General features: G+C 48.9%; 1 protein-coding gene across 1 annotated transcript in view; it reads left to right on the top strand.

Annotated features, from left to right (window-relative positions):
* Nucleotides 1-20,998, top strand: part of LOC146829866 (uncharacterized) — a 90,631-nt gene extending 69,633 nt beyond the window's left edge. The window contains exon 4 of the mRNA XM_085608526.1: nt 17,157-20,998. Within this exon, the coding sequence (XP_085464652.1) occupies nt 17,157-18,097 (941 nt within the window). The 3' untranslated portion in view covers nt 18,098-20,998. The remainder of the gene's footprint in view (nt 1-17,156) is intronic.
* Nucleotides 20,999-25,336: the final 4,338 nt, after the last annotated feature.

Raw genomic sequence — 25,336 nt, 5'->3', positions numbered from 1 at the left:
TTGTTTCCACGTATCCCTCAAGGGCTTACAACTCTACTTCCTGTCACTGCTCGGCTGAGGCGCACTCCGAGCGACCCAAATGCAGGTCTGGAGCTGGATTCTGTGGCTCAGGGAGACGAACCACTGAGCGCCTCCTCCTTCACAGATCCTTTCCTCTCCACATTAGTTGATTTAAAAGAGCGTTCCTCCCCTCCCCTCCCCTCCCCTCATGAAGAGTCCTTTTTTGGCCCAAACAGCCCTTATATGAAAGAACTTGAGCTGCCTCAAAGCCAGGCATGATTATGATGGTGGCAGAGGACGGGATGTAAATTCTTTATTGTATGATTACTTAAAATCATTTACAAATGCGATACATATTACGTTCATAATTTTAAAAGAAGCAAAAAAAATGTTTGGTTGGGTTAGAAAGAGGAAATCTAAAAGGATTGTAAAACAGCTGATGACTTTTACATTGCAAAGTGATACAGTAATCAAAAGGATTATGAAAGACAGCTGATGGCTTTTACGTCGTAAATCAGTGCAATGTTATAAGTGCATCTAAAAGGTTACCCATAATGCAAAGTGATACAATAATGATAGTAGAGTTGTGATGCACACCGGCAGGAGATGTCTGGCTAGTGTGTTATTTTACTATTGTCTTTTGTTCTTGCGTTTGGCATAGAGTCTTTCCTGCTACCGCAAAGAACTTCCCAACTCGTGCAAGCTCCACTGGCACTGTGGTGGTATAGATAAATGATGGAAGGGGCGATCCCAGGGGGGTTACAGAACACGTTCCTGACCACCCCGTGACCCAGCTCTCCCAGAAGTAGGCCGAGCACCGGCGGGGAGGTCCTTTCAGGAAGGGGTCTCGTACTTCAGGATCGCACGCGCTGAGCTTGCACTACTTGACAAAGGGACACCACACAGTAGGTTTCAGTAGACGGAGATCTTTATCTAAGATTCTTTGGATCTTTATGATCCGCAAGGTAGTCTTCGGTCGATACAACAAGCTTGGTAATTCCTTCACAGGGGGGTTGGGGTAGCGGGACAGTTCTAGGTTCAGAGTCAATGCCGAGTATCCTTCGCACAGCTCTCAATCCTCGAGCTGGGGGACACGGTACAGTCTCGGGTCCAGCCGGACCAGTATATTCTTGAGCCGCGACCACGTCCGCAGGGCTCTGGCGGGAAGGAACTCTCGATCGGGTGATCTTCGGGGAGCCGCGATTTACTCGGCAGGCCCAGCCGGTCTTGAGTTGGTGGGAGCCGCGAGTCTCTCAGCAGGCTCCGATGGTTTTAGGGCCTGGGGGGAGCCGCGAGTCTCTCAGCAGGGCTCCGGTGTTGTTAGTGTTCTCGGGAGCCGTGACGACATCAGCAGGGCTCAGATGGTTTCCAAGGATCAGGTAGCGTCCTTCTTTCTGGTTTCGTCGAGCCGCGACCAGGTCCGCAGGGCTCTCGTTGTTCCAGGTCTCTCTGCCCCAGTTCCCTCAGCACCCCCTGTTATACGCCTTCTTCTCTTTGAAGTCCGGCGTCCTCACAGAGAGGGGTCTTGGCGTCTGGGGGTGGTGTGTTGGGATTTCCCGCCGCTCGGCTCTTTGATCCTTTCAAGTTGGGCCGGGAGGGACTCCAGACACCCAGCATGCGGGGAGCCAGCTCCCTGGGGGCCCGGAGGGCGATCAAAACCCTCTATTGAGAGGAGGTCAGAGGTGTGACAGAGACTACTCCTCCCTGTCTTGCTTGGGGGGGTTCCCTCTCCCTCGGCCGGCATGGCGCGTTTAAGGTCTAGGTTTCGCTGGGGCCCCGGGCCGGTCATCGGAACATCGGGACATGGTGGCCGGGGGTCTTCGGTGGCTACGGGGTGGGGAGGTCGGGCGGCTATAACCAGGGATCAGGGGTGGTGCATGAGTTGGGTTGGGGTGCTAATGGTCATGGAGGTCCACGCCACGAGGCCGGGCCCCACAATAAACATTAGAGCCTCCCTGCATGTTCTTATATTTTTTGGGATGAACATAGTTCTTGGATATAGGCGCATCGAGCTTAACAAAACTGGGCAACAGCATATGACGTGCTCTGCGGATTCTGTGTGATATTGGCACAAACGCCATCCACTGTTTCCTGTTGGTGGTGTATTCCAGTGTGCCCTGTAGGCCTGTATTTGTAAAGTTAGAAGCCTGGTCTTCAAAACATTCTCAAGAGCTTGTCTGCCTAGACCTGCTTTCAGGTATGGTTGGCATGGAGTAGCTTTGTATGAGTGGACTAGGCCCTCTGCGCCATGAATGGCTCTGATGGCTATCTTTCTCTGCTTTTTTAGCAGGTTTTTTTAAGCTGGCTGTTGTCAGTTGAGTGTCCGTTGGAAAATCAGCTGGCAGGCACAGTGTTCTATGGGCTGACACGAGGTACCTTGCCCAACGACTAGTATTGTCAGTGAAGACTGTTTGGAGTGCTTCCCTGAAAGTACCAGGACTTGCCTTAGTCACATGAAAAGCCAAATTAATAGACATTGCTGAGAGAATTACACGGTCACCACAGGCCTTGGGGGGAATCTACAGCATAGTGAACTCTTTCCTGAAAGCTAAAGTCGCAGGGACAGGTCCCCTCCCTCTAAAGAGCGCTGTGAGGAGCTTGCTTGTTAATGATTCTTTGGGGAACGTCTTGAAGCCGGAGACGATCCAAACTACTAAAGAAGGCCACAACTCAGCTCGCCCAGACTCTCCCACCGTGGGTATGTTCTCTCAACTAAAAAATAATCTTAGGTAGTTATGCTGTGACGGGGCGAGGGTAGGAGGGGAATGTTTGGACCGAGACAGAATTGTCAGAGATTTGTCACAGATTCACTCTTCTGCAGGCGGCGTATACAGAGCCCCGTCTTATATCCTGAAGTCAGAATGCACACTCGATACTTAGGGTCTAATTATGATGCTGGTGGGTCAGAAACCGACGGTACGTCGGCGTCGGACCCACTGACATACCCCCCTGCGATCCGCCTGCCGTGTTACAATGCGGCATGCGAAGGCATCGATTGGAGGGACCATCCGCAGTACTTCTGATGGGCTCAAGGAGCACGTCTGTGCATTGGAATGACAGCATAATACCTTAATGATGGCGGTTCAAACATCAGGATTATGATGTCAGTTTCCGACAGCCATTCTATTTCGGCCTTTCTGACATGGAAAGGCTGTCGGAAAGTGACATTGGGGGTCCCTAGCAGGGCCCCCTTCCCCCTGGCCCTCTTCCATGCCCCCTCAACATTCCTACACACTGTGCAGGGATGTTTGCAAACCTCCATTCTACAATGGAAGCTTGCGCTGCAGGTCTATTCCGCCCACCACACAAGCTTCTATTATAGAATGGATGTTTCCAACCGCCCTATGGGCAGTCGCATCCAAATTGGAATGTCAGAACTGCCGACCTAGGGTCAAGCGGTTCCTTTCCTGCAAGAGTGTCGTGATGAACCCCTTAGTCTTTCACATTATAAGATTGTTTATGATATTCATGTGTATTCAAATTATTGTAAGAATTATAAGAAGTGCAGCAGTATTTATACATATTAGGTCAAAGTTCAAATAAGGCCATTCTATTTTCGGCACACATTTCCCTCCTTTTGTCTACCTGAATTCTAGCTACTGTCCAACAGCATGGTTGTATGCCAAGTCTGAACAAGAAAGGGAAGCAGCCAGGGATTACAAAGCCGCACTACCTGATAATGTCACAGACAGTAAGTTACAACAGTGTGTTGCCCACCTCGGCGCATCATATTATGTAGAAGTGGAGAGGCAGCTATAGCCGGTAGTCAATTTAGACATACAAGTACAACAGATACTCAGAGGCCTCGGATAATGAGGTGTTCAGCCTGCTTTATTATACTTTTGCAAAGGAGACGCAGCCATGAATCTCTTGTACTACTTGTATGTCTAAATTGACTACCGGCTATAGTCGCCTCTCCACTTCTATATAATATGATGTGCCAAGCCTCCCTGCATACATTGTTATGCCTTCTGGCCTGAGGTTAATAATTTAGCATTCCCTTCAGCAATTGGTCTGTGTCTTGCCCCACCCCTTTCTTGGTACAGACCTCTCCTGAGCATGGTGTTCTTTGGAGCAAGGAGGGGTCAGCTCGTACTCCGCTCCTGTATCGTTACAGCGGATATTTGAGCAATGTTTCTTGTTGAAAACACAGTTCTCCACAGAAGCTCAGGCACTGGTTAGGGTGACCAACCGTCTGTAAATTGCATGGACAGTCCGTAATTTCGGCCGTCTGTCCGTTGTCCGTGAAGGATTCTTTAACGGACGGCATTTGTCCGTAATTTTAACCCCGCACTGGTCCCACCACCCTAAAGCGGATGTTCCGTCGTTTCCACCCACCTCCTTCTTGACTCCGATGCTGCTGAGGTCGGGTGTCACAGACTCCGATGCTGCTGAGGTCGGTGTCACAGACTCCGATGCTGCTGAGGTCGGGTGTCACAGACTCCGATGCTGCTGAGGTCGGGTGTCACAGACTCCGATGCTGCTGAGGTCGGTGTCACAGACTCCGATGCTGCTGAGGTCGGTGTAACAGACTCCGATGCTGCTGAGGTCGGTGTCACAGACTCCGATGCTGCTGAGGTCGGTGTAACAGACTCCGATGCTGCTGAGGTCGGGTGTCACAGACTCCGATGCTGCTGAGGTCGGGTGTCACAGACTCCGATGCTGCTGAGGTCGGGTGTCACAGACTCCGATGCTGCTGAGGTCGGTGTCACAGACTCCGATGCTGCTGAGGTCGGTGTCACAGACTCCGATGCTGCTGAGGTCGGTGTCACAGACTCCGATGCTGCTGAGGTCGGTGTCACAGACTCCGATGCTGCTGAGGTCGGGTGTCACAGACTCCGATGCTGCTGAGGTCGGGTGTCACAGACTCCGATGCTGCTGAGGTCGGGTGTCACAGACTCCGATGCTGCTGAGGTCGGGTGTCACAGACTCCGATGCTGCTGAGGTCGGGTGTCACAGACTCCGATGCTGCTGAGGTCGGTGTCACAGACTCCGATGCAGCACCAAAGCTCAGATCCCAGCAGCATTGCAGAGGCACAGCGGGGTGGCAACACTCACACCTTCAGCCCTTGATGAGCTGCTAAGAGGTGCTCGAAGGGGACAGAGGGAGGGGCTGCAGCTTCAGGAGCAGGGGCATCTATTCAGATGCAAACAGCCCTGAATGCGTCATGTCTCTGCAATTTAGAGGGGCCTCACATATTCCCTTTCAGCCCAGGGCCCCAAACACCCTAGAACCGGCCCTGATTACCCCGAGGCAGCACGTGGTTCTCTTCAGAGCTTAATTACTGCCACTAAATTGTAAGCAAACCTCGGTTCTGCAAAAATGCAGTCTATAATGTAATAAAATAAAGAAATGGCACAATCGCACCCACACTGATTAACAAAGTATGGAGGACAATCAGTTGCATCAGTCTCTTGGAGTATCTCCTTTAAGTACTGTACATCACAGTGGGGGATGGCAAAACAAACATTTTAGAAAGAGAGCCTGTCGTCTCGTTGTCTTGCCCAGGAGGGGGTGAGGAGCCCTACCCCACCCTGGAAGAGACCAAGATGATACTACAATACTGCTTGCCCACCCTCTGGTGGATCCTGTTCCCCCTCCTGTGATGGCTCCTGCCCCCCCCTCCTGTGATGGCTCCTGCCCCCCCAGGGATGCCTCCTGTCCCCCCATTTGGTGGCTCCTGTCGTCCCCCCTCGCCCCCGCGTCCCCCGCCTGTGATGGCTTCTGTCCCCCCTGTGGTGGATCCCGTCTCCGCCCTGGGTGGCTCCTGTCCCAGTCCTGGAGTGGCTACTGCAGCGAGGGTGAAGTTCTTGATCGGCCTCTTCTCAAAAAGGCTCAGCTCAAAATTAATATGAAAAGGTGGGCGAGTGAGTAAGTGAAGCGATGACTGGATGGCTGGATGAATTAGTGAAAGGGTGAATGGATGAATGAAAGATTGAATAGATGGATAATGAGAGGATGGATGGATTGATGAGTGAGTGGAAGGATGGATGAGAGAAAAGGTAAATAGCTGGATGTATGGGTGGAGGGGTAGCTGGATAGGGAAAAGGGTAGCTGGATGGGTAAAAGGGTGGATGGATGAGTGAAAGGATGGATGAGTGAAAAGGTGGATGAGTGAGTGGGTGGGTGGATGGAGGAGTGAAATGATGGATGGATTGATGAATTGATAAGTGCAAGGGTGAATGGATGGACGGATGAGTGAAAGGGTGGATGTAAGTATGGATAAGTGAGTGAAAGGGAGGGTAGATGGACAAAAGAATGAATAGATGAGTGAAGGAGTGAAAGGATAAATGGATGAGAGAAAGGATGGATGACTGATCGGGTCAACGGATGGATTCATGAATGGATGAGTAGATGGATGGGTGGGTGGGTGGATGGAAGGAAGGAAGGATGGCTAAGTGAAAGGGTCGATGGAGAGAGAAAGGGAGGATGGATGGATGACTGAAAGGGTGGATGGGTGGAAGGATGAGTGACTGGGTGGATGGATGGATGAGTAAGTGAAAGGATGGCTGGATGGGTGAAAGGGTAAATGGCTGGATGGATGAGTGAATGGATGGATGGGTAGAAGAGTGGATGGATGAGTAGAGATGGATAGATTGAAAGGATGGATGGATAATGGATAGATGGGTGAAAGGATGGATGAAGGGATGGATGAGTGAAATGATAGATGGAAGGATACATGATGGATAGGTTTGCAAATGGTTGAATATGTTTGGATATGGCTGGGCTTACTTATATACTATTGCACAACCTCCTCTGATGTGTCTGTAAAACTTACCTATTGTCCTGAAGTTTTGTCCTGAATTTTGACCTCTTGTCCTGAATTTGTGTCCTGAATTTTGACCCTTTGTCCTCAATTTTTACACTCCCCGTCCTGAATTTGCACCAATGCCAGTTGGTCACCCTAATACTGGTGTGGCTCACGTCCCACATCCCGCCCCAGCTTTCATCCTGATCTAAAAGACAAGGTCCATTCCAATCGCTAGGTCTTTCTCGGTCTCCTCAGGGGTCTAGCCACTGATCGGGGCATCTTCTTGATCCCTTCGTCACTAACCTCGCTGATGTCATGGCCCCAGATCCCGCTGGTTTTTGGGACTGGCCAGTTTGTTATCCACTTCAACTGCTTCGTCAATTACAGTCCTCATTATAAGTCCACCTGCACTCCTCGTACAAAGACTGTCCCTGGTGGATGGCTAACCACTGGTAGATTTACCAGCTCTCTCAGTGCCAGTCTCCCAGATGTCCCCACTGACACAGCAGATGCATCCCCAGTGCGCTGGACGGGGTTATTCCCTACATTTTAATTCCAACCACAGGACCCCATCGGCCTCTGCTGGTCGAACAAACTGTGTAAAACACTGCACGGTCAAGCACCGGAACGCACCTAGAGGAGATCCTACGCCCTGTCGGATTAAATAACCTGTAAGGCTGCGAATAACAACGCTCACGGCGCTTACTTCAAGTAGAGCATAAGTAGCTCACCTAACACTTTCTGCGACACCTTTTTATTACCAAGGACTTTCAGATGCCCAAATCCTATACAAATTCCATTCAACTTTCAAAGGTTTTATGCAATGTGCTCTCCTCACATTTTAAAAATAAAACGGCATCTCTCTATCCAAATTAATGCCATTCCCTTGGAAATAATGCCCAAGTGTCTCCCCAACATCAAATTGGGCTCATGAAAACTAGGGAAAAAGAGTCAGGGGGCCTCCTTTGCCCCAGTTGTCATGTGGGGTGCCCCAGGAAAATCTCTTGAACCCCACACTTTTCAGTGATTACTTATGCCCCCCCTTGCCAACACCATCAGTTCCTTTGGTTTTGAAATTATATCACAAGCTCATCATCCTTCGGGACCTCTCAGCGGCTTTCAACACAGTCTCCCACCACACCATAATCAAGAGGCTCCACCAGATCAGCCTCCAAAATGGCGCTCTCAAATGGATCGCCTACTTCCTCTCCGTTAAAACTCAGAGTTCTCCTCCCGCTTTTCTCACCTAAGCCCAAGAACATCATCTGTGACGTCCCTCAAGGTCCATCACTCAGCCCCACCCTGTACAACACCTACATGACCCCCCTGACCAGCATTTTCTTAAGCCGTAGACTCAACATCATCTCCTACGCTCATCTTCTCACTATCTAAAGACTCCTCAACCGCGAAGGGCAACTTCCACCTCTGCATGACCAGCATTGCCAACTGGATGCAAGACAACTGCCTCATACTCAACACGGACAAAACAGAAGTCATGATTTTCAGAAACACCGCCTTACCTTGAGATGACTCCTGGTAGCCCCTGGACCAGGGTCCCAAGCCCACCTACCCTACCCCACCCACAAGGATCGAGCCCGAAACCTCAACATCATCCTCAACAACATACTCACCATGAGAAACCAGATCCACGCAGTCTCCTCTGCTTGCTTCCTCACCCTCCGTACTATCTTAAAGTGGCTCCCAATCTCCACCAGACGTACTGTCACAGAAGCCCTCATCACCAGCCGTCTGTACTAAGGCAACACAATGCACTTTACTTGGAATTACATCACATCTCAGGAAGAGACTTCAAATCATACAAAACTCAGCAGCCAGAATCATTCTGAACCTTCCCAGATGGACCCACATCACTCTCCACCTAAGAAAACTCCTCTAGCTCCCTGTACACTTAAGATGCCAATTCAAGATGCTGACACATGCCCACAAAGCCTGTCACAGTCATGGTCCAGCCTGAACCACCGCCTGAAAGTTCAACCACCACCTGAAAGACCGCCTTCCCTCGCGACGCGTGCCAGACAGCGAAAAATAAAATGATAACAAGGAAATCACGGATACATCTCGCCGTTGCGACCGCGATCAAGGTACTTTTGCTCAGTGGGTCCTGCGTGGGTCTTGTGTTCGGCCTGCGCTCCATCACAGGCTGCCTGGATTCTTGACTTTGTTCTGGTCCAGCGCGACCAATTAACTCTTTAGGCGCTACTGGCTTCTATTTTTGCATTTAGTCTTTAAATATTTACATCTCGGCTTCTACTTGATAGATTATTGTCGTTTTAATCTTGTTGTATTTATAAAATCATCATCATCATCATCATCCAGAGGGTGAGCACGGGACAAGGTGTTTTTGTGACTTACCCTGACTGGGATTGGGGTTCCTGCTCGGACCGGGTGCACATCTCTGCCAACCACAAACATCATTTCTAATAATCACTCATGACAGTGGTCTATGACGCCATTGATGACGACACTGTGCATACCAGGGCGCAGCTTATGCTTACGTTAGGCCACAAGTTAGAGTTACCTCAGATTATTATAACTAGTGGATTTCAGTAGTTTTGTTAGTTTGAAACTCTATGTTCAAACTGTCATTTGTGAGAAGTTGGCCTGGTATATGCTCTCCACTAGTTCTAGTGGGCACCTTGTATAAGTCCAAACAACCCTTATTGATGATAGGTTTAAAGGCAACCTTTATTGAAAGCTATCCTAGTGGTAGCTATGGAGAGCAGCCTTCAGGCTAAGTCTTGGAGGAATGTAAAGCAGCTTGTTTTACCAGTCTATAATCTCTTGAGTGCCTAAATGAAAGGAGACCACACCAGGTATATATATATATAAAATGTATGTATTTATTACTAAACACACCCCTCTAGTTTCTTTATGAGGCTAGAGGCAAAAGCACGTAAGTTACACTTCAAATATTACAGTAAAGTAGCACAAATACACGTCAGGCCCTAGGGGCAAGCCAAACCACATACTAAGAATGTGGTATAAGAACCACGACTTGACTAGACACAAGGCCTAGAGCCTGTAGAATCTCTGAGACCCCAAGGAACCACCCAAGATAGTGACACAGGGGACCCACGGGGGCTGTGTGCAGTGTGAGAACACAGCCGCGAGCTCCCTTTAGCTTCTATAGGGGAAAGTTGCGGTTAGAATTTTAAAGGTTAAGGACACTTAGGAGTGGACTAGGAACAAACCCTTTTGGACTTAGATGGTTCTAGGCCCAACACCCACGGGAGCACCGGAGTACTCGTGTTACCTCACCCAGGGAAGCCGGGTACATAGGTGTCAAATGGGGTCGGGTCGCGTCGTCGATTCCAATGGCAGGAGACTGAAAAGTGCTGATGCTGGGAAGAGGAGAAGTGTCCGAAGAGATCCAAGCCTGGATCGAAGATGTGAAGAACCTGAAAGCAGAGGGGACAGAGTCTGGGTCACTTGCCAGTGACCAGGGGCACGATAGACGAATGCCCACCGATGTCAGGTGTTTTAGGTGAAGAAGAGGGGAAGCTTGACTCTTCAGCCACGAGGACCAGGAGGCGTCGAGGATGACTAGGAGCTGAATTCGAGCTGTCCAAGGAAGGATGTCAAGTGCTGCAGCGTCGGTGCCTGGGTTGGACACAACAAGCCTTGGCAACAGCAACCCACGTAGAAAGAGAAGAAATGCTTCGGTGCAGACCAGCAGGGTCCTGGGGACTCCCCAAGCAATGGAGAGTCAGGGCACATCTGGAGCAACCAGGGAAGCCCAATTGAAGTCACAGTTGCCTTCACAGGGACCCACCAGTCGACGGACCAGGGATCGTGAAGGTACCTCGAGCGAGAAAACAAAGCGCGGGCTCACGGAACACTCGTGGAGTATAGGCCAGCAATCTTCAGTGGAAAAGGTGCTCGGGTCTGGGCTACAAGTAACCCAATGCACAGTCTCAAAGGACGTCGAGAAGCTGATGCACTTGCAAATGTGCACGGTGTCCAGGGGTTCTGGTTCCATGGTACCCACGAGGGCTACAGGTCTCAGCTTTGCTGGGGACTCTGGGTCAGCCTCTGGAAAGTCCTGTGTTGCAAATACTTCGGAGTCCGGCGGGAGCTTCAGAAATGCAAACCAGTCAGATGCGTCTTTGGTGCCTGCCAAGCAGGGGAGTAACTCCTTTACTCCATGGGAGATTCTTCAGTCATCTAGTCGTGTGGATCATCGAAGTTCTCGGATTTCTGTAGCAGAGTTTCGTCCAGGTGTAATCTAAAATCCTGTAGTCAGAGGTTCCTTCTTTATACCCAAGGAAGGGGTTGGACTAACTCTGGGGTCTACCTATGGGAGGGTTTGGAAAGAGGGGTGGCTACACCCATTTCCTTTGTTCAGTTCACGCCAGAGCAGGGGCTGGTAGCCCCTGCAACCGGTTTGAGCTGGACTATGCACAGGGACATCAAATGTGCCCCCAGTGCAGACTTCAAATCACTCTTGGAGTGCTCCCACCCAGCCCTAATCCACTAAGGCCTGTCTGGGAGGTGGTAACACCTCCCTGTGGCAGGAAACCTATTGTCCAGGCCTCCACAGCCGGAGTTTCGGTCAGCAGCAGGAGGCCAAACCCGTATCTGTGGCTGGCAGCATCCATGTTGTGATGCCAGGGCTCTGTTAGCTGGTACCGGGTATACCGGTGCTGTCATGCTTCTCCCTCTAGTAGGGTGGGATCATACTCCCACACCAGTTACTGGTGTGGGGGTTTGATTCCAAGGTGTTTGACACCAAACACGACATGTTTCCGTGCAGCCAGTCTAAAGTTAGCCTTTACCATTGGGTTATAATGCACTTAAGAGTATATGGTCAGGCTGCACCACAGACAACCCCAGAGAAGAGATTCCGAAGGCTGCAGAGGGGCTCTGCTCATGCATGGACACCCTCTCACACACAACCAAGCACCCTGCCTTCAGGATTGATAAGGCCTGCCATAGGGGTGACTGATAGGTGTATATGTGCAGTGATAGGGTGAGATATAGTGAACCTATATCTCAGTAAGGGGTGCATGCACCACCTTACCCAGGCTGCAGTAGCAGACCTGTGGTGTCATTTTGGAGGGCTTCCCAGGGGTGGCATAATACATGCTGCAGCCCCTGGTAGGCCTCTGGGGTACCTATGCCCTGGGTACATAGTATACCATATACTAGGAACTTATAAGGGCACCCCAGAATCCAATCTGTGGGGTGCCTAAGGTACATGGAATCAATTTATAAGAGAAACCAGATAGGCTGGGGACCTGAATAGCAGGTTCCCAGCCAAACTAAGTCCAAAACCATCAAAACACCAGGAAAAAAGTGGGGGCAACCATGTAGTCAGATTCCACCTTCCTACATCATTGACACCCAACTATAACATCACTTTATTATGTACTAATATTTACTTTGCCAGCTAGTAGGATAAAACCAGATACATGCACATGCACGCATATTTTGCAATGCTTGAATATGCAAGCAGTGTTTTTCTTTATAAATATCTAAATATACAGTTCTACCTTTATAAAAAACATAAAAACATATGCATAGGTACAGGTATCTACCAATAATCATTTTTACATGCTCTGACATCTATGTATTATCATTCAAGGAAGAATTAAGTCATATACATACTCGTACGTATAATATCTTCATAGTATGCCATACAGATATACATAATGCATGAACATACTTTCATATACATAACATGTTTCTCCTATATATATATATATAATTCTTATATCCTTATGCAACATATAGTCTCGTCTACATAGACACATGTACATGCATATGGTCATATGTACATACCTAGACATGTTTATATTAATATAAACATATACACATGTTCATAACCTTACATATACCTATGTGCAGGTACATTCCTATACAAAGCCTAAACTCATATTGATGCCCGCATACATATGCACACAGCGACAGTTTCATATTCAGATACACAGTCACGTTTTTATTGTTTTTTGACATAGACATAGATACTCCTACATATGGACGTATATAAGCATATGAATTCACATATATTTACACATAATGATGCCAATCCTATACAAAGTTTAGACCCTTATACATACACAAATGTACATACGTATTACAATTTCTCTTAACTTACGCATATACAAATATGTAAGGCATTCTATAGGTCTGTAATTTTCGGGTCTCGGGGGCCCAGGTTTGTGTTTCTTTCCTAATGGGTGGAGGTTTGGCCTTTTTAAGGCTTCTAGAGAAACTCCTGCTGTAAAGGAGCTGTCGATCAGTGTTCTTTCTGGGATGGCTGCTGAGGGTGTTCAAAAACTTTTTTCTAAGATTTGTGGGGGACAAAAGTAGGAAGGTTAACAAGTGGGCCTGCTAACTTTGACAATATCGTGAAATTCACTTGGCGATAGTCCATTGAAGGAGTGCAGTGGCTGTGTCAACCTTCCCTTGGGGGGAGGTGTGGGAAGTGGGTTAGTACTGTTATTTTTTGTGTGTTAACTATGAATCTAACATGCCTGCTTTGGTTGTGTGATGAGTTGTCCGTTTGTTACACAATTGCTAGTGTGGGAAGGCCTCCTCTGGTGCAGTTTGGATTATGAAAATCTGGAAGTACTTACAAAATATCTATTAGGACATTTTTAGGTCTCGACCTTGCTATCGGGTAAGCGATCGCAAAGCGAGACTATAGAAAGCGGGTTTGAAAAGTGCTCCCAAAAAGCGGATTGCATGGCTAGCACGCGCACAATCACGCGCATCGTGCTGCCATGCAATCCGCTTTTTGGGAGCACTTCAAAGGGTCCGCTCCCCCGCCCGCTCCCCCGCCCCCAAACGTGCGCGCGCCACGCTCCGCCGGGCATGTCTTTTTTTGTTTGTTTAACTTTAAGCGCGAGGCGCGCGTGCGGCCAATGCTTGTCCTCTTTTGTCATTATTTAGCGCGAGGCGCGCGTGCGGCCAATGCTTGTCCTCTTTTGTCATTATTTTGTAGTTTGTGCAATTTTAGATTTTTACTCTCCCATCGCGCGCCTGATTTAGCTTTCGGTTTCTCTTCTGCCACGTAAACTCCTCTTTGCCGTGCCTTCACGCGCCCGGACAAGAGATGTGCACGCGTTTGCTGTGCGGGCACGGCGCTTCTGTGGCTTTCACTTTCTTTACGGCGTTTTCTAGGTCAGCGCTTGTTTTATTACTTTTGGAACAAGGATGACAACATCACCCCGGCACCTTGCCTGTCCCAGCTCTCGATACTGTACTCTGTGTGCGCTGGCTGCTGACCCTGGGATATGAGTGCGTGTCCTACCTCAGGCTCTTACTGTGTAACGTGCGAGCGGTGTTGACAGCCATACCCACGGGCGCGCACCCTGAGTGCTTCAGGGGGGAGTGGCGAGCCCTGTTCAACTGGGAGTGTTCACTATGTTTCATTGTGCAGCGCAGGTCCGGACCCTAGGCCAGCGACTGAGCTAGACAGTCTCACAAGTGAGTGGCCTCTGTGGGCTGATAACATGTCCCACGGAAAGAATATACGAGCGATAACCCTGATAGGAGGCAACTCTTATTCTGCACGTAAGAGGTGCGGTTATTTGTGTCAACAAAAATAAAGAATATCGGCATATCGCGTTCCGACTTGGGTGGTGCTGACAGAATTGTCACTAGGGGAGCAAAGCAGTTTCCCTCTAATGGTAGAATAGAAACCCCGTCTGTGCGAACAAGCTTCTCATTACCTCTTGCAGTCTGGTATCTGTAGTTGCACAGTCCGAGCAAAGGCATCCACACTGCGTGCTTTGTATATTGAATTCCATACAGCCTTTGCCCGTCTTATAAGTCGGACTGAGAGTGGCCTTTCACCCCCTGCTGCCATTGAAGAGCTGTGCTTGCTCCTGGTGGTGGTCAGGAGACGAGCAGCGTGTTCTGATCTTTGTGCACGGGATAAGGGCGGATGCTGTGATCTCTCCGCGAGAGCCTTCAATTTCCAGTGCAGAGAATAAAATGGAACAAGTGTCAGACTTATTCCGATACTGTAGGTTCCACTGTGCGATACAAATGGAGTTTGGTTAACGGGATGTTATCCATTCCTCCCCCCCGCCCCTCCCCCTCTGTATTGTCCCGGTGAATGCTGCCCACGCACATAGCATGCCGCTGTGAGGTGGGGGTCTCTTTCCCACCAGGTGGATGGGATATCGCAGACTCTGTTAGCCCCTGCTTCACATAGCTGGAACTATAGAGGTCTAAATGTGCCTCATGTTTGTCTGTTATAACATATGTGCAAAGTGCATAGTTATACTCGTAGAGAAAGTGTATGACAATCTTCCTTATCAGGTGTGAAGGTAGAGTCCAGCCAGTCTCGTTTTCCACTGCATCCTGGTATTTGTAGTGCTGAATTTAAAACAGGATAAGTAAAAGTCCTTGTATGCGAAGAAAAACAGTGAGAGAATCCAGACACCTTGTGCTCCATGCTTGTAATCAGTAACGTATGCCAGCCCATCCCCCACCCCCAACAGATATGGTGTTGGCAGCTCTTTCACAGCATTAAAAACATTCCATTATTATGGTCCGGTGTTTGTGGTGGCTTTTGGAAAGGAGAGACCCGCAGCTTCTACCGTGACTCTGGCTGCCCGCCCGGGGCAATGGAGTGAGACGGAGCTAATTGCGTGCGATTCCTGGGCTGCTGGTATTTGGTGTGCCTGCACTTTCACCACGTGTGGTGTGTGTTAGTGAGCGAGTGAGTGGAGAGATTGCTCCAGGCTGGACGCATAAAGTGCTCTTACCCATGCGTGTTGCTTGACAGAGGCTTGCTGCAGTCGTGACAGGGGCCAGGTGAGTGCTCACATCCTCTGCGCGGAGCTTGGAGCAGATGGGGGCCCCTCGACTACCCTGTTGTGGTTTAGGCTCCTCCTCCAGACAGGTAGATCAGTGGGTGTATGAGGGGGACTGCATCCCGCTATGTAGGTGACATCAGACGTGCCCAGAGTTTTCCAGTTGCCTCCTGTCTGGCGTGAGTAGTTCATCCCGTTTATGCAATGTACATTAAGGATGCTCTTTTCAGAATGCAAGGGAAATCGAACACTGAAAGCACTGTTCTCGTGTTCCCCTTTTTGATTTGTGTCCTCCTTTTTGATTTGTGCCCTGCTTAAAAAATCTCGAGGTTCTTTCTCTGTGACAGATGTGGGCTGCCCCTGCCAAGCGCGCAACACCCATTGGACTCAAAGTGCTTCAGCCCCCCCCGTCGTGTGTGGCAGCCCGGGATGAGCCTGCTTCCCGGGCAGACACAAAGCCGCGCCGAGCACTTCACAGGTCTTTAAAAGACCATTTGCATGTTAATGAGGCCTCGCTGTTGTTTCACCCCTTCTAAGAGCCCCTGCAGCTCCACTCTGCCTAGATTCAGCCCCCCCCACCCCCGAACTCAGCGCCACTCTGCCTAATGTTTAAAGATTCAGCCCCCCCGACATTTTTGCTTAGCCCCCCCTCCCCCCCCAAAAAAAAATTTGGCTCTAGTTGCGCCTCTGGCCCCTGCCATCCTTCCTCAACGTTGTGTCTGGATAGTTCTAAAGAGATCCCGTTACACATAAGGGAATACATGGAGAGGAGCCATGATGGTGCCTGACGCTAGACACTCGACATCTCTGCAGATGCGCCAGGTTGCTCACAGTTTACATTTCAGGCGTGTAACAGGATGTAGGCCACAATGTATCGCACGTGTATAAATTCTCACATTTGCAAGAGTTTGAGTTATTGGCATTGTAAATGACAATGCCTCTTATTTATTTGTTTTGAAAACCTGCAAGCGGTGCGTGAACACGCACTTTATACTTATAGTCGTTCCTTACGAGAAGCAAGGCTGACAGTAACTGTGCCTCTTTTACTGCCAGCCTTGTTGCTCGTAAGAAAGCCCTATAAGTACAAAGTGCGTGTTTACGCACCGCTTGCAGGTTTACAAAACAAATAAATAAAACGCATTGTCATTTACAATGCCAATAACTCAAACTCTTGCAAATGCGAGACCTATTGCATTGTAAATGCTTGTTTGTTGTGGATTGGGCTCAAGTAGTAGCTTTGTTCAGCTGATGATTTGTGCATTCGGTTATGTCGAGGCGTATTTTGTCTTGAGGTTGTTTTTTTTTTTTAGCCAAGTCTGTGAAACCTTTGTGATTTGTTTTTTTATCTTTATCTTTTAATCTACATTCATCCAAGGGGCTGTTTTCTTTGTTATGTTTTGATGATTTTGGTGGGATCAGTAAATCAAAAGCTACTCAAGCCAATCCAGAAGATCGGGGAACTAGTCATTTCTTCTCCTGTTGTTGCAAGAGGATATTCAGAGTTTTTAACCGGCGGGTGATTTACGATGGACATTTCTTTATAAATAAATGTAAGCTGGAGTGTTTCCATGTTAAGGTCATGGATTAATCATTTGCATTTCTTTAACTCCTATAGAGACTTCATTCAGCAATAAGAACACTGAGAGGAATTCTCAAAGACATGTGGAAAAAAATAAACCAGTGGAATCTTCAAGAAGAGTTGAAGAGAGGTTTCTAGAGCAGGATGAAACTGGCAAAACAAAGAACTGCGAAAATCATTCCACCAAGGAAAGAAATCTGCCCACTGAGACTGAACAGTATGTCCTAGGAGTGCCCAGTGTTGATAACCAAGGAACACAGAGCAGAGAGCAAGCATTCACATGTACCGAATTTGGAGAATACTTCAATCAGAATTCAACACCACAAACTAACCAGAGAACCTCTGCAGCTGATCAACCATTTGCCTTTCTTGAATATGAAAAGAGCTTCAGAGATACGTCATCCCTGCTCATGCATCAACGTACGCACACTGAAGAAAATTCCTACATTTGTAATCAGTGTGGAAAGAGTTTCAGGGAATTGTCCAACTTGGTCAAACACAAGAGGATTCACACAGGCGAAAAGCCTTACACATGTAGAGAATGTGGAAAGAACTTTAGTGACTTGTCTATACTGCTCAAACACCAGCTGATGCACACAGGAGAAAAACCGTATTCCTGCAGCATCTGCGGAAAGTGCTTCAGACGCCCCTCACACATGATCATACACAAAAGGATCCATACCGGCGAGAAACCATATGTCTGCAGGGAATGCGGCAAGGGCTTCAGTCGGTCTGAGCACTTAGTCACACACCAGAGAATACACACTGGCGAGCAGCCCTTTACATGCAGTGAATGTGGGAAGAGATTCACACAGATAGCCAACTTAATAACTCATCAGCGAACTCATACAGAAGAAAAGCCTTATAGCTGTAGAGAATGTGGAAAAACTTTCAGCCATTCATCTAATCTTACCAGACACCAACAAATACATTCCAGAAATAGACTGCATGTGACCCAGTATGAGTTCAGAGAGTAGAACTTCAATACCCTTTTTTCATTTAAAGCGGAGCAACATCTTGACGTGAGTGACTCGAGAATCAGGTTGTACCACGATGCAGGGTAAATGTAAATAGAAACTCACTCAAGGGAAAATCCAGGCCTTTTTATATGGACCCTACTATGCAGTACGTTTATGGTGTAATAATGAGCTTTCTAGTCTGAAAAATGTGTAATTAATGAAGAGATTCAACAGATCAGTTATTCCTTAGATCACCCTAAAATGAGAGCAAAGAAGATAAAGCAAATGTGAACAGAAATATTAACAGAATCAGCACCAAGCGTAGCTCCAGCAGCTGCTGTTAAGCCGTCCTCTGAAGAGGAGGCATTCCAGGGCAAGTTCTCAGGAGATGAAAAGCAGTTCTGCTGGGAATCCAGAAAATAAAAAACATAATCCATTAAATTTTGTTTGACCTTCTAAGGGCGCTTACTCACACCTTTTGAAACAAAGATGAATGTAACCACAAACAGATGTGATGTCGGAACAAAACAGGCTCCTAACCAAACTAAAGACTGAGCGGGAGGTTGTGTTTGTCGGCTCAAAAAACAACTCTCCCAATACTTATTGATCCACAACCTAAATCCAGACATCCTTACGACTTTCTGTACAAACACCTGAGGTCAGAGGAAGCCAGTGTCAGTTTTCAATATGAATTCTTACAACACTGATCCATATATTTCAGTATTTTTATGATGAACCAACATACACAGACAAACATTAAAAAAGCATTAACATATTTTTCCTACAAAATAGAAAAATAATACTGGAGAAATAGGAAGGATTGTGCAACAGGTTAGACCTGCGCATTGAACAAGTATGAATTATTGGAATATGATAAAACTTCCAACATACGCACCTTAGTTTCATGCATTGTGTGCATTTTTATTGTATTCTCTTTCTAGTTCTCATTTACTGTTCGGACTTGGTGGAGCCTGTTATGGCCAGCTGCACCTCACTCAAACAATGAAGTCTAAATGTTCTTCTTTGCCACTCGCCTGCATTCGACAAGCCTGCTATTTCTACTTTTGTAAAGTCTGTGCCTCTGCCATCACTTGTGGCTGGTGGTTTTGCTACTTGCACTGGTCTTGGGAAGAGACCCTTTTCTTCTTGTTCGCTATACGGCAGAGAACTCAGTATTGATTAGGACTGCTCTCATTTTTTAATTATTTTTGGAATTCCTTCACATTTGTATAGAATATAATGAAATTCCCCAAAGTAGGAGGCACCTTGAGATGATGCAATAGAAGTTATTCATTCATCCGCCGGTGAGTTACCCATATGTTATTTTGTTATTTTGCTAAGATGGAACCATAATCTAAGCAGTGATATGTGATCACATCCACAACTTACTTGACTGTCTTGGAGGGAGATCAGTTATTATTTTCCTTAAACTGATATTTCAAGCCCCACGTTCTCCTTTGGTTAGGGCCTCTGAGTGAACACTCCCTCCTCCCACTCCTCTGTTCATTACATACCCTTGTCTGCTCTGTTCTAGACTACGCTTCCTTCTGAGCCTTTCACCCCTTCAGTCTGAATCTCAGGTTTCGCCTCGACCATTTTTGGATGAAAGTAAATCTTTCCATGTTTTACTGCGCTCCAGATGTGACTAAGAGAAACAACTTTTCTAATGGAATTATTTACTCACTTTCTAACCCCTTTGAGTATGTAGAGCCCTTCCAAATGGCGCTTTGCTTAAACCACAGGAGATAACCCGATCTCATGCCCTCACCGTACATATCCTCAGTACGTCTCACCCACTATTGTGTACATTTTATGTTGAATAACTGCACTTGGTCGGCATTTGCCAAAACCTACAGTAGTACTGCTCTCGGTATGTTATACCTCCATACTGCTTTTAGCCTACTTTTTTCACTTCTGTTTCATAATTCTGTCTTTATGTCACTTTCATCTGTACATCTATACATTTCACAGGATTTGTTGCAGTCTGAGGTGTTCTGCGCCATTTGAGATTTCTCTGAAATTGGTTTCATGTGATGCAAGTATCCTGTAATTTTGGTTCCCAGCTTCTATAGTCCTAAAAAGTAGGATGGCAGCAGCATTGAAACAAGCATTGAAACACCCCCTCCTCCACTATTATAATAATGTGCTTGCTCCCGCCTCTCTGCGCTGTCGGGCTCGATGGCAGACCCTTCCTCTGTGCCATTCTTAAGAGACTGCCTATGGTTATTACACTTATAACACAGTGTTTCTTCTAATCAACTGTAAATTCCACGAATGATTCACCTATTTCTGCTCATAATCTCTGGGTTTTTATCTTTGTGCAACTCACTTCTAACATGGCATTTGGATATTGATTCCAACATAATAATCAGTAAAAGTTCCATTATTTTTGCTTCTTCGCTGACACAGACTTTAATGTTTCGGTCCATCCCTTATAGGGGCTGCGCACACCTTGCGCTGCTCACTCTTCCCGCTTTCCTGGATCTTCTATACAAGTTGCCCTTCTCGTCTCAATTTTATCTTTGAGCCTCTACAGTCTTGGTCCTCATTCTTCTGGTGTCCACTCTCCTCCATCTTGTTGTCTGTGACCATCACCCCTTTCATACAAAATCTGCACCATGTGCAGCTTCACAGTTCTGCTCTCCCACTTTTCTTGCATCTCTACGTATAATACTTCTGCTTTCGCCTGTCTTCCTTTCTATTTCTGTAACTGAAGTCAGATCTAACTTGAAAAACTACCATCTTCACCTGACGATTCCACGCACCCATTTATTCTAAGTTTACTTTTTTATGCTGTTTGAATTGATATTGTTCCATAAATTTGAATACGCTGTTTTTATGTACCATTCACACTACAGTGCTTTATAGAGAATGATACAAAAAAGTATTATATAAATAAAAAAAGTATGCTTTACTGTTCATATTATGCTCTCGTTTATGGCCTCAGGTATAAGCGTGTTTGAGAAACTGATCTGCTCGACAGAAATAGCCAACACAGATGGCCCTCTTGGCTACTAACGAAGGAGGCAGTCGCGGTGCCAGAACCAAGAACACAAATCCTGACGGGAAAGACAACGTCCTCAGACAATGTAACAACGCGGATAGTGAAGTCTGGGAAACACCTGCTGAAGTCCCCTGTCAGACTGTCCAGATTCAGAAAAGGTCAACGTTACAAAGTCACCAAACCTGAAGATAAACCCAGCCAATCCTGAAGAGATGTCAGTCCCCGTGATAACGAAAGCACTGGAAAACGTGTCACTGGGATTATTACGTTGAATAGTTGATTGGTCCTGGGGACTCAGCCCTCAGTCGCCCGACTGATGGCTTCAGGCTTGTTGACTGCTCTGGCCCCAGCTCCTTGGATTAAAGGTCCGGGGGTGTTGGGATGGAAAACTCCTCTTCATAGTAGTGGACGTGCACCCCTGCCCTCACTGCCCAACTGTACTCATGTTTGAATCCCTAATGCTGATTTTTGTTGTCCTAGGCATACACGGATGATGTGTGTGTGCCATGACATAGGCCTGTCCCACAGATTGTGGTCTCGTTGGACCGGGAGGGGCGACCAAACCTCTCCCTTCATTGTGGTGGAAGGCGACTGCCTTGCCACGAGTCAAGCAGCACGAGTGTGGTGGTGGCATTATAGAGTGTAATAATCGGTAGGAGTAATCGGGTTCTTTCTTAACCTGTGACACTGAAGTGAGGACGACAGGCTCACTCACTTTCTAAAGTTCGGCTTCTGTGCGCTTTACTCGTCCTTTGGCCTGCATGATTGGAAGTGGAGTGCTGCCCAGCGCAGGAGTGGTGACTCTGCGCTTTGCTGGATGAATGAGTGCCTGGGAAGGCTACAGTACAAGGATAGGGCAGTGTTGTGCAGTGCGTGGATGGCGAGTGCATGTACTGGGTGTATCTGTGCCTGTGAGGAGGACAGTACATGAAGGGTGTAGTGTTGTGCTGCGTGTGCATGGTGAATGTGTGCGCTAGGCATATGTGTGCCTGCAAGTGGCAGAATATAGAAAGGCTACAGTGCTATGCAGTGGAGGCCGAGGGAAAGTGTATGCTGAGTGTATGTGCACCTTTGGTGACACAATACATGGAGGTAACAGTGCTGGACAATGTGTGTGCTGTGTACACTCACTGAGTACAAGTGTGACTGTAATGGCACATTACATGGAGGACTCTAGGTTCCATTGTTGGAGACCCAGGCCTGCTTGTGAAGACATCTGGAAGTAGAGGAATCCCCCAGACAGATTTGAGTATTTCGGCATTCCTGCAGGCTGGGTGGAGCACACTGGGGAGGGGAGAGCTAGGCTTCACCAGTACATTTTAAAGGGGCTCTTAGATTCAGTGAGATGTCACAAGGAAGGGGCCAGGGCACGTCTCAGGAAGGAGCTAGGCTGATAAGGGAATAATAAAGAGTAGGGCTGAGAGCCCGAGAACAACCTTTTGATGCACATGCCACTGCCGCTACCATCCAGATGGGAACTCTAGTCACTCGCATGGCCTGTGTGTGGGACTATCTGCTTTGGAGTCTCTCCTGCTGTGACAGATGGTATTTCAAGAGGGAGAGGAGAAGCATGTACTTCAAAAGAAACAGAGCCCCAATATAAAACTTCAAAGACCCATTTGGCATCTGGAAATGGACAATAAAAAGGGGACTTTGAGACCCCAAAAACATTCATCCGACAAGCAGCCAGACGGGCTGTGTCAGAAGGGGAAGCTCTGCAAGAGGTCTGCCTGTGACCAGGACTGGGGGCGAAGGCCTGCTAGTCTCCTTGCTGAGTGAGGGGACATCACCCAGGGAAACCAAGACCACCTGCACTGGAGCACCAGTGCCTGCCTGCTTGAAGACTAGTGTGCCCATGAGGAAGAGGAGAGCATTGGAGGGAGAAAGTTCCAGCAGGGAGTTCTGTGGAGTGGATTGCCGGTGCGAGGTGTGAGGGAACGGCTGCTGCACTGATTAGGTCATTGCCCGTGTGCAGATCCACCTTTGCCAGGAGAGAGCCGCTGTGAAGATACCTGTGGGAAAGATTGCCACACTGCAAAGCTGGAAGGCTGCACAGTACCGTTGCGGTGACCCCGTATGCCAGTAAAGGCCCCTGTTGAAATGACCACCTTCAGGAGAAGGGCTGAAGCCTGCATGAAACCGTTGTGGCGACCTCTGTGTGCCAGAAGGGGTCGCCATGGGAAAGACCGCCGTGCCGTAAGGGCTGATGCCTTGCATGGCAGCTGTGCAGCAACCCTGTATGCCAGTAAGGTCTGTCATGTGCATCAGGCAGGAGCCTAAAAACTGTGTGCAGTGGTGACCCATAGCGCACTGGCAGCAACAAGGACTATGACTGACCCAACCCTATAGAACAAGAGAGAACGCAGAGGGAGCCTCACCTCCCCAGCTTGGGATCGAGGACAGAAGTATAGAAATCACCCCCACACTTTTTGGGAGCACTGAAACTTACCCTGCAGGGAGAGTGCAAGTACACCTCTGATCGCTGCCGTAAGGCAACCATAACAGAGGGAAAGATCCTGCATCTACCCAGTGCAGCCACTGGGTCTTTCTGCAGCCGACTCACCTGATGGGACCGGTGCTGCTGTGAGTGCACTCTAAGATGCTGCACACTTCTCTCCTGCTGGGGTGGGTAAGACTTGTACCAGGCCTACCGGGTCACGGGGGTCTCGCTGCTGAAAGAGCTGTGGCGCTAACGCACTTTTCACTTGAATTTAAGATGTTCGATTCCCAAAGGGCTTGTTTCCTGTTCCGATGGTGTCGGGGCGCACGTCCTGCTTCAGTGATGGGGGCGGGTGTAGTAGCAGCAGCAGCTGGGGGCTGCAGAAGTGAATGGGGAGCAGCAGCAGTGAAGAGTGGGCAGGAACAGCGGAGAGGGGGCAGCAGCAGCAGAGAGGGGGCAGCAGCAGAGGGGGTCAGTAGCAGCAGAGGGGGCAGCAGCAGCGGAGAGGGGGCAGCAGCGGCAGAGTGGGGGGCAGTAGCAACAGAGGGGGCAGCGGAGAGGGGGAAGCAGTAGCAGAGGGGGGCAGGAGCAGCAGAGGGGGCAGCAGCAGCAGAGGGGGCAGCAGCAGCGGAGTGGGGTAGCAGCAGCGGAGGAGGGCAGCAGAGGGGGCAGCAGCAGCAGAGGGGGCAACAGCAGCGAAGAGGGGGCAGCAGCAGCGGAGGAGGGCAGCAGAGTTGGCAGCAGCAGCAGAGGGGTCAGCAGCAGCGGATAGGGGCAGCAGCAGCGGAGGAGGGCAGCAGAGGGGCAGCAGCAGAGGGCGCAGCAGCAGCGAAGGGGGGACAGCAGCAGCGGAGGGGGGGGGCAGCAGCAGCGGAGGGGGGCAGCAGCAGTGGAGTGCTTCCTCTGGATATCATGAGATCAGGAAGCTGACCTTTGGCCCTTGTGGCACCCACATTGGCTGCCCTCATATTCCCTCTCCGCTTCCCACGGCCACGGGGTGTTGGCTTATTTGACACCGTTGATGGCCTCCGACACTGCACTTCGCCGGGCACTGACGGCTTGCTGCATGTTGGCTCTGCAGCCCCGTTTTTGGGGACCAGTTTACCTGCCTGCCTGTTTGCCCAGTGGCCCCACTTCAGGTTTCCTTTGGACTGCCTGCTGTCTTCCTGCCCCTTTTGTTGCTTCGCCAGGGGACTGTGGCTTTCCTCAACCCATTGCTTCTGCCCTTGCTCCATTTACCCTGGCATTCTCATGTTTGCTGGGAGGTGGGAGCTGGCGGGGGGAGTGGACAGTGGTGATGCTGTGCCGTGGGAGCAGCGTTAACGCTGCGGCTGGAGCGGAGCGGAAGCAGCCAGACAAGGTTTCGGGGCGGTTTTCCCCCAACCTCCACCATTTCTTGCATCGGCAGGTAAAGCACCTGAGCACTCTCACACCTGAGCACTCTCACACAGCAGGGAAAGCACCTGAGTACTCTCACATGGCAGGGAAAGCACCTGAGCACTCTTGCACGGCAGGGAAAGCACCTGAGCACTCTCACACAGCAGGGAAAGCACCTGAGCACTCTTGCACGGCAGGGAAAGCACCTGCGCACTCTTGCACGGCAGGGAAAGCACCTGAGCACTCTTGCACGGCAGGGAAAGCACCTGCGCACTCTTGCACGGCAGGGAAAGCACCTGAGCACTCTCACACCTGAGCACTCTTGCATGGCAGGGAAAGCACATGTGCACTCTCACACAGCAGGGAAAGCATCTGAGCAGTATCACACCTGAGCACTCTTGCATGGCAGGGAAAGCACCTGAGCACTCTCACACGG

Source organism: Triturus cristatus, chromosome 5_2, assembly GCF_964204655.1.
Source record: "Triturus cristatus chromosome 5_2, aTriCri1.1, whole genome shotgun sequence".
Classification (NCBI taxonomy): Eukaryota; Metazoa; Chordata; class Amphibia; order Caudata; family Salamandridae; genus Triturus; species Triturus cristatus.
This window is presented reverse-complemented; position numbering and strand designations above follow the sequence as displayed.